The sequence below is a fragment of the Ochotona princeps genome, chromosome 30, assembly GCF_030435755.1.
Source record: "Ochotona princeps isolate mOchPri1 chromosome 30, mOchPri1.hap1, whole genome shotgun sequence".
Lineage (NCBI taxonomy): Eukaryota > Metazoa > Chordata > Mammalia > Lagomorpha > Ochotonidae > Ochotona > Ochotona princeps.
This window is the reverse complement of record NC_080861.1, coordinates 12,957,430-12,970,159: the sequence shown is the minus strand read 5'-3', so window position 1 is coordinate 12,970,159 and position 12,730 is coordinate 12,957,430. Positions and strand designations below refer to the sequence as shown.

Below are 12,730 nucleotides of genomic sequence, written 5' to 3'. Positions count from 1 at the left end.
TTTATTTTATTTATCTTCAGGGAGCTAATTATAATGCAGACAACTTCCCATTGAGTTTCTAACACGTAAGAAGCTGACTTGCTGTCGCTGAGCGCGTGCATGCGCTATTGTAGGCCTTGCTGGTAGGCGTTTACACCGCGCGTGATGCTGCTGTCTCCTTGGCCTCCTGTGTTGAACTTCATGTTTTGTTTTGTTTTTTTTTTTCTCCCTTCTTTGTGTTTGTCTCAGGGGAAGGCCTCTCCGCCTCCCGCCACTCTTTGCGAACAGGTCTCTCCGCCTCAAACCTTTCACTGAGAGGAGAATCGCCCTTGTCTCTTCTTCTCAGTCACCTCCTTCCTTCTTCGAGAGCTGGAACCCCGGCGGGCTCGAGGTGTACCACCCCAGGGCCCACCCCTCCCAGCAGTCCTCCTTCCAGCCCTGGCACCAGCCGCCCGGCCGCCGGAAGTTCCCAGCAGAGTCAGCCGCAGGCCCCGCAACTGCTGGTCACACCTGCCAGTGATGGTATTCCCACAGTAGTAATCCATCCGCCCGAGGAAGACTTAGAAGTGTCGACAGGCCAGGAGCAGAAGCAAGAGGAAAATGTTGGCTTAACTCCAGGCAACTATCCCAAATCTCCCATGTGTGGCGCTTCCTGCCTCTGGATCACTCGCACTGGGAATGCCTATCAGCACATAACCTAAGCAGCCTCCGTAGATCATGCTTTTCATTTGTTTTGACTTTTGCATGTATTCTTCCCCCCCCCCTTATATTGTAGAAAAGAATGGAGTTATTAAAAATTTAGAGGGCTACATAGATTAGAAGTCCTTTGAAAATGTTCATTGAGATTTTAGGGGTCAAGACATTTGGTTCAGAAAAATGTGCTTTGTTAAAATGAACATTTTAATTTGCCATGATTTATTATTAATTTTTGGAACAGTGGCTTTTCTTGCATTTCGCTCAGGTGAATGAATATTATCTTATACTTAGGTGTAATGAGGCTATTTGCACTTTATCCATCTGAGACTTTTCTTCGAGGTTTGTATTACATTTTAGCCTTTCTAAGAAAAATAGAATCTCATTTTTATCTCTGAGAACATTAAGATTCTGTAATGACTGTGCAGAATCATTATTTCAAGACTAATGTTATATTTTGGAATGTACTTTAGACACCTATTATGCAATATCTAGCCTTTATCCAGATTTTCCTTAGTTTGGAAACAGAGGCCCTGCCTGATCTTTATTTCTTTGTAAAGGTGTTTTTTTTTTGTTTTTTTTTTTTTAATTTAAGAGACAGAGTTGCAAAGAGAAGAGGAAGGAGAGATAGAGAGCTTTTCCGTATACTGGTTCACTCTCCAAATGGCTGCAGTTGCCAGAGCTGGCCAAGTCAAAGGACAGGAGCCAGGAGCTCCTGCTGCTTCTCCCACATGCGTTTCCTGTTGCTTTGCCAGGCACATTAGCAGGGAGCTGGTTGGGACGTGCAGAAGCTGGGATTTGAATCTACGCACAAATCCTGATGCTTTAGCCATCACCTTTAGGCATCACCTTTAGGTGGCAGCTTTACCCAGCACACCACAGAGTTGGCCCCATTTCCTGTTGTTATGGCTAGGTTGTATTTTAGTATGTAAAGTAGAAATATCATTTCATAATGTGTGCAAGTTTTGTAACTCATCTTGTGTATTAATCATTATAATTTGGATTCTTTTACATTGGCTGAGTGTGTGTATATATATGACTTATTGTTTATTCGCTTCTTTGTTTATTTGAAAGGCAGAGAAACTGAGAAAAGGCAAGGACAGAAAAGGAGTTTCCGGTTCAGGTCCCAAGGTCCTCTGAGAGCCAGGCTGGGGTAGACTGAAAGCCCGAGCCATCATACAGTGTTTTCCTAGGGGGCATTAGCAGGGAGCTGAATTGGAAACAGAATAGCTGGGACTTGAATCAGTGCTCTGGTGTGAGATACCAGCATCGCCAGTGGTGGCTTCATGGGCTGGGCCACAGCATTGGCCTTTGTCATATGTACGTTTGTATTTAATAGATACATTTTCTACCAAATTGACTTTTTTTTAAACACATGTTTCAGTTAATCATCAGTGTAACATATATAAATACTTAATAATGCTTTTCCTCATATAAGTATTTTTCACTTTTCAGAATACCAGTGCCTAATACTTCTGTAACGGCTGAGATATTAATTAATGCTATTTAGTGTGTATATCAGTCTGTGTACATTCAATAGCCAAACTCATTTGTAGAAACTCAGAACTACTTACGAGATTCACACAGTTAGTATGTGGCTGTCTGTCTTTGCTGCTCTGTGAAAGCAGGGTTCTCCTGCACTGAATGAACCCAAACATACCAACACAGTCCAGGGTTGTTGCTGTTGCAACAGATATTGTGGCAGGTGCAAATGGAAGCTTTAGGATCAGATTGTTACTATCTTAGGTAGAGCAAGGATCAAAATTACCAAGATTGTAGCGATGTGTTTCAGAAACGGTTATAAGTGCTTTCCAAGTATCTTTTCTCATTTATCAAATGAGACAGATTTAGAGAGTCTAAAATCATGTTGTGAATGACCACGATAGAGAGGTAACACTTATATCTATTTAAGTAAACATCATCAATGGTGCTGTATTTCCACTGGGAATTTTATAAGTTTATGAACAAAAAAAAGAAAGAAAGCTTTATGATAATTAAACATAAAAGGGGAAGCATATGCTAGATTTTATTGCTAGGAAATAATCAGGACTTGTGTCTTAATTGGAAAGAACTAATAAGAAATAAAATGAGTTCATTATTTTAAAAAAGAGGGTTTGGCACGTTGACGTAGCGTTTGAGATGCTGGTGTTGTAAGCGCCGGGATCCAATATGGGTACAGTATGGGTATAGGTTCATGTCCTGGCGGCCCACATGGGAGATCCAGAAGGGGCTCCTGGCTGTGGCTTATGGACTGGCTCAGCTCAGACCATTGTGGCCGCTTGGGGAGTGGAGTCAGCATACAGAAGATCTTCCTCTGTCTCTCCTCCTCTCTGTATATCTGATTTTCCAATTAAAAAAATTTAAAAAATCTTTTAAAAAGAAGAAACGATGGGAAAATAACGAAGAACTAGTAAGAATTCACTTTGTGAATAGAATTGATTTTGAAATTACTTTTTTTCTGTATGATTGATTGATCAGAGGCTAACATTTCCGCTACTGTTTAAAAAGATGAAGAATTATATATTTTGTCTAAGAAGAGATACATAGGTTCCTGGCCTGTTAAGCAGGGCATGCTAAGTGAATAAAAGGAGCAGTTGAGAATTAAGGTACATACAATGTCCTTTTCCCTCACCTGGAGTGTGTGTGTGTGTGTAATGCGGTTAATCAGCAGATCAGCTCTCTGCTGGCTTGTCCCCAGGATGCCCACAGTAGCCAGGAATTGGCCAGGCTGAAGCAGAAGCCGCGTGCTGGATCTGCAAGTACCCCATGGGTGGGGAGGAAGCCAAGTATTTGAGTCATCCCTTAATACCTCCTGAGGGTACACATTCGCAGGAAACAGAATTCAGTTTGAGCCTGTACTCAAACAAGGCACTGTAGAGTGGGTCTTGGAGGTCCAAAGCATGGCTTCCACCACCCCTTTCCCTTTTTAATTGATGAGTAATGATTGCATGTTCTTATCTGTGCGTATACAGTAAGTAACATCAGATCAGAGTGACGGGCATGTCATTTCTTTGTGCCAGTGACATTAGCTCTAGACCATCACAAGTCATCCCACCTTTCCAGTTGCACCCGTCTGCCCCATGTACTCTTTTTGCTCTCAAACTTTCAGCAACAGAAGGGTCTGTTATTGCTGTTGGAGAGCAAAATGTGAAAATACTATAGATATGTTGTTTTTAAAAATTTGATTCGAGAGGCAGAATTACAGAGAAATCTGTCCACTGGTTTACTCCCTGAACGCACACTGACCAGAGCTGAGCTGATCCGGGATCTAGGAGCCAAGGGATTCTCCTGGGTCTTCCTCATGGCTGCAAGGGCCAAAAGACTTGATCCCTTCTCTGCTACCTTTAGCAGGGAGCTGGATGGGGAGCGGAGCAGGTGGGGCACAAGCAGGTGCCCATATGGGATGCCAGAGCCACAGCTGGAGCTTAGGCAACTATTCCAGAGTACCAGCCTCCCTGAGTATGGTTTTTTAATCTGATTATTTTTTTGATTATATAGTTTTTTTTTCTTAAAAGAAATACCATCGCTGTGTGTACTCTGTGCTAATGATAGTGAGCTTTGTGATTTGCTCCTTTAATTTGGAGTCCCAGGGATTTGATGTAGAAGCAGAGACTCGTCTTATAACTAAGTGTGGGAAGGACAGTGGTGGAATTGGTATCACATATCTGACATGCTAGTTTTGAAAAAGGGGCGGAGCCAAGGGACCAAGTTAGCCAGGTAACTTCAGAGTGTGTCTTCTAGCTTTATTGAGTTCCGCTTCCTCTTTACACACTCCTGCCATATTCCTACTTTCCCATAAAGCCCTTTCATTCCATTGCTCTCACAGTTCTGGCAGCTGGGAAACGGTATTACAGGTTCCTGGCTGACACATCCAGAGGTTATTAAGCATTTGAAAGCATGTCATGCTCAGGTATGGTTGCTACCACAGTCTCCTTAGTGCGTCTCTCCTGGTTTTCTTGTGTAGAGTTGGTAGAAGTCTCTGGAAAACTTTTATATCCCTTGGGCAAGGAAAGGACTCTTATTTTAGAAGTTTAGGGACAAAGGTCAAAGAAGAAAAATCTTCATAACTTTTCCATGCTGGAAAATGAGTTGTCTTAGGAAATCATTTTTTTTCTGGACTTGCTTACCTTTCCCAGAAATTGAGCTCCTGGCTATAAGAGATTGCAAGTACTTGTTTGCTTTTCAGACTGAGATTCGGGGGTGGAAGGGGCATGGAACAGTGAATAATGAATGTCACAGAGCTGTCACTGAGGTTGAGCAGTAAACGCAAAGGACTTGTTTTGAATAATTCATTAGTTTCAACATGCTATGTTCCACAGAAAACATTCTCTAGGAATTTTGAAGTGTTTCTGATATGCTTTAAATTCTGGATTTAAATACCCATTTTTAAACAAAAGTTTGTTTTTATTTATCCCTATGATAGTCAGTGTTTTAGGCTGTAATTTGTGTATGTTCTTGGAGTTAATGATAGAGATCTGTGTGGTGTACTTGAATGATAAATAGTTGAAGTGTGAATTTTTGTAAAGGAATTGAATATACTAATTGGTATTTTAGATTATTTTGTTGTGCGTATCTCTAGTGAATATCCCTTGAAATGAACATATTAATGCCTGACCCATGCGTACATATCATGTTAGTCCAAAGAACAATCTGGTAATCCAGGCAAGCTAATCACAGGCGTCGCAGGGGTCTGTTCCACACCTTGCAGGTGACAGTGTATGCTCCATTTAGCACAGCTCTTGGATGATAACATCCTTACTCCATGTAGTGATGCTGTAAGTTTACTATATTTCAAAGTCATATTTCATAGGCATAATGACAGCAGACTTGAATGCTACCAAACAAAACAAATGAAACTTCTTAAACAAACGTTTTTGAAGATTGTGAGAAACTCAGCTTACCCTGGCTGGTGCAGCTTTTAGGTTTTCTGAACCATACTTGGGTGTCCTAGGAGATGTTGTAGGGGAGTGTGGTCGGGCACCGGGCGGCGCTGAGGGTCACGCGCATGCCTGATGTGCTCAAGTGCATGCCGGAAGCGTTTGTGGTGACGCTCGGAGTCGGCCTCTCTTCCTGTCTTTTCTGGTCCCACACCAACACACTTTTTGTTTTTTGCAAAAGGCCACCAGATTTCATAAATCCTAGTTGTGTGATTTTAAATATTTAAAATACAGCTTCAATTATTGCTTACCTTTTCTAGTTTTGCTAGTGTGGTACTAACACTTGGCACGGCACCTATGCTTAAATCGTAAACCGTCACTTTCAGGATGTCAGCAGAGTCAGGCTACAGAAGTGAATTTTGTCCTTACTAATTTGGACTTGTTTGTTCTTAAACACAGGTATTTTGGCCTCTCCCCAGTCTGCGCCTGGTAACTTGGACAGCAGTAAGAGTGGAGAAATGAAAGGTAACGGAGGTGGTGGAGGAAGCAGAGAAAATAGTACTGTTGACTTCAGCAAGGTAATTCTGTCGTTAAGTAACGATTTTCAACACAGTTCTTGTTCAAGGAAGCACTAGCGATCTGTGGCTTTGTTAGCATTAATTATAAAGAATCTTTCCGTAGACCATGCTTCCTGCGCTGTACGTGTTGCTTGTGATGTGTATGTTAAGATCAGACATGAGGAAGGTTAGTTAGCCTCTGAGTACCTGAAGAATTTCGCACATTTGCCAGTTGTAGAGAAAACAATAACAACAAGAGACTATGTGAGCAGCATGTTATCTGCACGTGTACCTAGACAGCTGGCCTGGAAGTTCAGTGCTTCTGAGCTGCAGTCGCTTGTCCTGGGGCTGCTGTCCTTAGAGAAGTCGGTTCTAACAATGATGTCGCAGCGTTAGACGCAGCCTTGTTTGGGACTGTCATGGCTTTCCCAGAACGAGTGCCCCCTGGTGCAGAGCTTTAAGGAGATAGTGTCTGCTTCCCCTTTGGTGGGTAGAAGCATGCAATTAGAAAATCTGTCCGTATTTTTTCGTTGTTGTTCTGGAAGATGACTAGTTGGAATAGGCCAAAAGCAAGCAAGCAAACAAACAAAAAAAACAACCGTCCACCTGCTTGGAAAGAAAGAAAGGAGGCAGAAGAAAAGAAAGCTAAGTTTCAAATGCGACTGAATTTAAAGTGTGCTTTAAGAGCTTCTTGTGAAAAATCGGTTCTGTGAAGCTGTGGAAATTTTTGGGTATTTGTTGGCCATAGAGCGCTCAGTACTTTCTTTTTTAAATCTAGTGTTAGATTTTTTTATTAAGTAAGATTATGTCAGATAAGGTTGGACTTTCTTAGGGCTCGCGTTCCACAAAGCTGCATCTACGAGTCGTTTAAATGATTGGCTCAGCTTTGCCGAGTTGGCGTTCTGAAATGCCGAAGAAGCTTGGCTCTGGGGGCGCGGGCTGTGCAGGAATGCTGTTGCATCCTTTATCCTGGCATTTCTAAGCTGACATTCTCGTGAAATGAATCGATGGGTGTGCTTTGCATTGTAGAAGTCGTCTAGAGGCGGCAGTTGCCCTTGGTTTTTTTTTTTTGTTCCTCTGTCACAGTTTCACTTTTTTTCACTTGGCCTATCCCTACCCCTCCTTGTCTCCTGCGGGCAGGAGTCTGCCTCCTGGCACTGTAGTTGTGGCACACTGGGTGTGGGACTCAAGAGGCCCGCCGTAAGTGCTGGTTTTATTTTTAATAGCTAGCCCTGTCAGTGATTGTTGAGTGACTTGTGTGGAACTGCATATAAAGAAGCTCACATACTTGGATAATCATGTTTGTAACCTTCTTGGAATTATACACAAGCAAACTCAATTTCATTATCAGAACGTTATCAAATATCTATACCGTTAAGGATTGTTTACCCTAATTTCAAATACAGGTTTTTCTCCCTACTTAATGAAAATACTCAGAAATTCCCAGTTTTTCTTTTTTGAAACAGGGACTTCACAGAATATATAAAATACAAAGACATTAATTAATTTCTCTTATTTAAAAATCTGTGAGATAAATATTTTTAGCACTGTGTATAATTTCATGAGCCGTTGTTAGCTTGTGAATTTCATATCTGTCCTTTTAGTTTCTGATAAATAGTGCTGTTGTATTAAAAAAATATATATTGTCCAATTTACGTCTGCAGATTTAGACCTGAAATAGTGAAGACTTGTGGTTAAATGGTAGTTTCGATGAATGCGTTCTGCTTGCCTTTCTGTATCTGTCTACTTTCTTTGTGAAAATGTTAGCATTTATATATCTATTGCATCTGTTCAGTTGTCTTGATGAACAAATGCTCCATTTCCCTGTAGTCTTACACATCATACAGATTGTAATACTGACATATTTATCAATAGGTTGACATGAATTTCATGAGGAAAATTCCTTCGGGAGCCGAGGCATCCAATGTGCTGGTGGGAGAGGTGGACTTCTTGGAAAGACCCATCATTGCGTTTGTGAGACTGGCTCCTGCCGTGCTGCTCTCCGGGCTGACCGAGGTCCCTGTTCCTACCAGGTGAAGAGCTGCTTCCTCAGCATGCTCCTAAGCCAACAGTTGCAATCCATTAAATGTGCAAGAACAAGCATGTAGCTTTATGTAATAAAACCTCGCTTTCGTTGCTGATGTTCAGTCATTACGTCAAAGGTTTGAGGCAGTAAAGCATGAAGGAGTTGTCTTTTTCCCCCCAGCAGTAAAATTACCATGCTTTTGAAAAATACTCTGTGACTTTGAGAAATTTCGTATTTTAAAAGCTTTGTTGTAAGAACCAGTTAATTGCCTAAGACTTAATACTCTGTGCAGGTGCTGCGCCCGAATGGAATTGAATCCTTCCTTGACCATTTAGTTTTTATGGGGAGAGGATCAAGCCTGACTCATTTTTTTCTTAAATTTCATTTGTAATCTGAAGGTGATATCCCACTGGGTTCATGAAATCAAATACTGCTTTTGAATTAGGCAAGATGCTGCGTTTTGAACTGACAGCTTATGTTGAATGTTACATTGTAAGTAAAAGTTAAATCCGGGATAGCATCTATGATGGTAAGAGTAATCCGTACGTTAGGTGTTAGCTAAAGAAGCTGAATTGCAAATGAAACTTATTGTTCATACTATTTTTATGATATAAAAAAATACAAAGAGTTCATAGGAGCTTGATGGGAATGTACTTTCTGGTTCTAGTTTATTCAGTTGCACTGATGCTGCAGTGTTATAAAAAGCGGGAATTCATTTGTAAATTCTCAAACTCACGTTAAGCAGTTCCAATTTACAGAAGTATGGATGTTAATTTTTACTGTAATGCTAAGCATTACTCAGGAAGAATTCCACACCGTCATTAGAATAATAGGAATTTTGTTGTTAGATCTGCTGTAGCAAATGGAATCTCCTTGTTTTTTTCCAAAGGAATTGATTGAGTCAGCAGGCTGAAATCTTTTTATTGACAGCGTTGGATTTTTGTCCAGAACTTACATCTGAAGCATTGTGGGTCTTTGTGTCAACTGTTAACCTGTTTTACTTGGCAGACCTCGCTTTCAGTGCTTACTGACAGTCGTTTCTTACTAATTTCCTCTTATCCCTTCTGTCCAGATTTGTTTCCTTACTCTAATCCAAAAGGATATAGAAGAGGAACATTTGATTTCGTAGTTACTGTTTTCTTCCAAGGAAGATGTGAAGTGCTAACTTGGTGGGAAGCTAGTGTTTGCTCAGTGTAGCCATCTGCTGTACTCAGAGTGGGCCGGGGTGGAAGAAAGGCCCAAGTGCTTGCTTGTTTGACATCCGAATGGGTGTTTTTCTATATTAGCCTGGACTTGTGTGTGGTGCTGTGTTTTAAATCCGTCTGTTATCCTGTTTCCTTAGGTTTCTGTTTTTGTTGTTGGGTCCAGCAGGCAAAGCCCCACAGTACCATGAAATTGGAAGGTCGATAGCCACGCTCATGACGGATGAGGTAATCAGACACTGAAGTCCCACTATAGCAGAGTGATTGAAACGTGTAACGCATTGAGCCATAGTTCTCCCATCTCTCACAGGGATTGTAACATAATCGTGCCTGCTGTCTGTACTGTTTAATCTCATACACCCTTCAACTATTTGGTAAGGTTTCCGAGACATTTTTTGTCAGGATCATTGGATGTTTTCTAATATTCTTTTTGTTTTTTTAAGATTTGTGTACTTACTTGGGAGGCTGACTGACAGGGAAGTAGAGATATCTTCCGTTGGCTTCTCTTTGGGCGAGGAAGTTGAGCCCGTTGCTTGTCAGACATGTCTGTGTACGCAGCCACGCGTCTGAGCCAGACGGAACATCTCTGTGCTGTCTCAGCCAGCCAGTCATGGCTGTGCTGGTTTGAGCTGGTCAGTGTGTTCCGCATTGTGCCCGTTGTCATGTTTACAGCATCTCCACTCTCTCTGGCTTGGACTCTTAACTCCTCTAAGTGACGACCCCAGCGACCATTTTTGGTTTTTTGTTTGTTTTGTTTTTAGTCTTAGTCTTCCACCCTCACATTGCCAATAGCATGCACATTTGAATATATAGATTCTTGACTTCCCATTGTATATTTCACTTCAAATGTAAACCCTTTATTTTTGTCCCAGGAGGTCCTCCCTGAGCTGGCCTCTGCCAGTTACTTGGCTTACACCCTGTACCACTCATCTTCCTCTTGTAGCTTGCCCTAGCCAGCTGTTCTGCCACGGCCGTTTCTTTTCTATTCTTTGTGTTCATTTTCTCAGAGGGTTGATCATTACCTACAATTATGTATTTATTTAATTGATTGTTTCGTTATCCTAGAAATAATGGATGAAAACAATTACGCATTATTCTAGGGGAACAAAAGGTGGTTAAGAACTTTGCCTGTCTATTGTGCTATCCATATTTAAGTAAAATTGTTTCACTGTTTATGTCATAGAAGTAAAATGTTATTTTATTTCTTAATGAATTTACTGAGTACTTCCCATACCAAATCAAAAATTAAAATGTTTTGGACCTAATGTGACAGTGTCTAAAGTCCTCACCTTGCGTGTGCTGGGATCCCCTGTGGGTACCTGTTCATGTCCCGGTTGCCCCACTTCCCATCCACCTCCGTGTGTGTGGCCTGGGAAGACAGTGAAGGATGACCTCAGGCGCTTGGGGTCCCACGCCCAGTGTGAGGGGCCCAGGGGAAATTGCTGGCTCCTGGCTGGAGTTCAGCTTACCCTGGCCGTTGTGGCCACTTGAGGGCGTACTGGCCGACGGAGGATCTTTGTCTCTGTCTCCTTCCCTCACTCCCCAAGTGGCTGCAACAGCCGGAGCTGAGCTGATCTGAAGCCAGGAACAGGAGCCGCTTCTGGGTCTTCCACGTGCGTGCAGGAACCCAAGGCTTTATGCTGTCCTTGACTGCTTTCCCAGGCCTGCAGCAGGGAGCTGGAGGGAAAGTGGGGCCACTGGTTCTGGAACCTGTGCCCAAATTGGATCCGACTCGTGTAAGGCGAGGCCTGTTAGCCACTAGGCTACTGCACTGGACCCAATAAATCTTTTAAAAAAGAAAAAGTTTGTCTTAAAGCATAACTGTTGCTAGCAATTCATCTGATAATACTAAATGGGTTACGCAGATCTTTTCCAAGGTGGGTGGAATACCCTGCCTTGGCTAAGAGGTTTGTTAATAAATTATGAATTTTATTCGCTTCATGTGAGGTGGATTTGCTTTGTGTTTCAGTTTTAACATCCTAGTTTTTTTTTTCCTTGTAGATTTTCCATGATGTAGCTTATAAAGCAAAAGATAGAAATGACCTGTTATCTGGAATTGATGAGTTTTTAGATCAAGTCACTGTCCTGCCCCCAGGAGAGTGGGACCCTTCCATTCGCATAGAGCCACCCAAAAGTGTTCCTTCTCAGGTAAGACCCCGACCTGTCCTTTCTTAACTCAAAAATCAAAACAGCGAAAAAGTATACTCGGACAAGTTTTCCACTCATCTCCTCCCCTCACTTTGTTATGTCTACCTTCTGTTGGTAACCGTTTGCTATCAGTTTGTGTGTCTTAGATTTTGTTCAGTACCTGGGAGCGCGACTGTTACTTCTTTGGCTTCTTTATCAGAGTTCTGCCCCCTGTGCCTCCCTGTCCCTCTTTTTTAAGTTTATTTATTTCTTTTTGTCTGAAATGCTGGAGTTAAAGAGGGAGGAGGAGAGACGGAGAGCTTTGCTCTGCGGGTTCACTTCCCAGATGCCTGGGATGGCTTGAGCTGGGGCAGGCCAAAGCCAGGGACCCACGGCCTCGGAGCTGTCTCTTTCCACTTTCACAGACACTTAAGCAGGAAGTTGGATCAGAAGTAGGGCAGCTGAGACTAGAACTGCCACCCGTGTGGGATGCTGCTGCTGCTGCGGGCAGAGGCTTAATTTGCTGTGCCATGGCACCGGCCCCAGTTTTCTTTATGGAAATGGGTTGGGTGACCGTTTGATTTTTTTAGTTTGCATCTATAATCTTGCTGCTCCATAAACATTGGTGGTATTAATCTCTGTAGGAGCCTTGAGCCCAGGGCCCTCCTGGGGTAACACATCTCTTCGGGCCTCTCTTCCCCTTCTGTCTCCTTTCCTCTCCCTTTTCCCCTGTAGCTCCAGCAACTTCTTGGACAAATGAAAGGCTTGTGTCTTTGTCTTCGGGTGAGGGGCGAAAGGAGCTGTATCTTGGGAATAGCTCCTACTGGCTTTGTAACAGAAATATAATAGCCCAACAATAATTTTAAAGATTTTGGTGAGGGAAATTTTTCTCTGAGGGAGATGCTTTATTTGAACACATTTATGTTCGTAGATATTTTGAAATGGTGTGTATTTATATGTTGATATCAGAAGTTGAATTGGAAGAGTTAATCAAAAGCTTAAAATATTAGCAGAAACTGGGGGTGAGCATTGATCTAAGTGCCTAAGATGCCATTTGGGACATCAGCATCCCATGTTAGACTGCCTGGGCCTGAGTCCTCCTGTTCCACGTTTGTTTCCAGCTTTCTGCAAATGAATGCCTTCAGAATCGGAGTCCCCGCGCCCTCATGGGAGATCTGGGTTGAGTTCTTGGCTCCTGGCTTCTGCCTGCCCCAGTGCTGTGGCCGTGTGGGGAGTGTCTCTTTGTCTCTCAGAAAAATAAGATCTTTA

At 42.4% G+C, this 12,730-nt stretch overlaps 1 protein-coding gene across 4 annotated transcripts in view; it reads left to right on the top strand.

Moving 5' to 3' along the window:
* SLC4A7 (solute carrier family 4 member 7) overlaps positions 1-12,730 on the top strand; it is a 78,286-nt gene that overhangs the window by 32,569 nt on the left and 32,987 nt on the right. For 3 of the 4 annotated variants that reach the window (XM_004588281.4, XM_058657181.1, XM_058657182.1), the window contains exons 7-10: positions 6,009-6,127; positions 7,982-8,139; positions 9,475-9,562; positions 11,336-11,482. In XM_004588281.4, the coding sequence (XP_004588338.4) occupies positions 6,009-6,127; positions 7,982-8,139; positions 9,475-9,562; positions 11,336-11,482 (512 nt within the window). Of the gene's footprint in view, positions 1-228; positions 598-6,008; positions 6,128-7,981; positions 8,140-9,474; positions 9,563-11,335; positions 11,483-12,730 lie in introns of all 4 variants that reach the window. The other variant, XM_058657183.1, reaches the window with a different exon arrangement.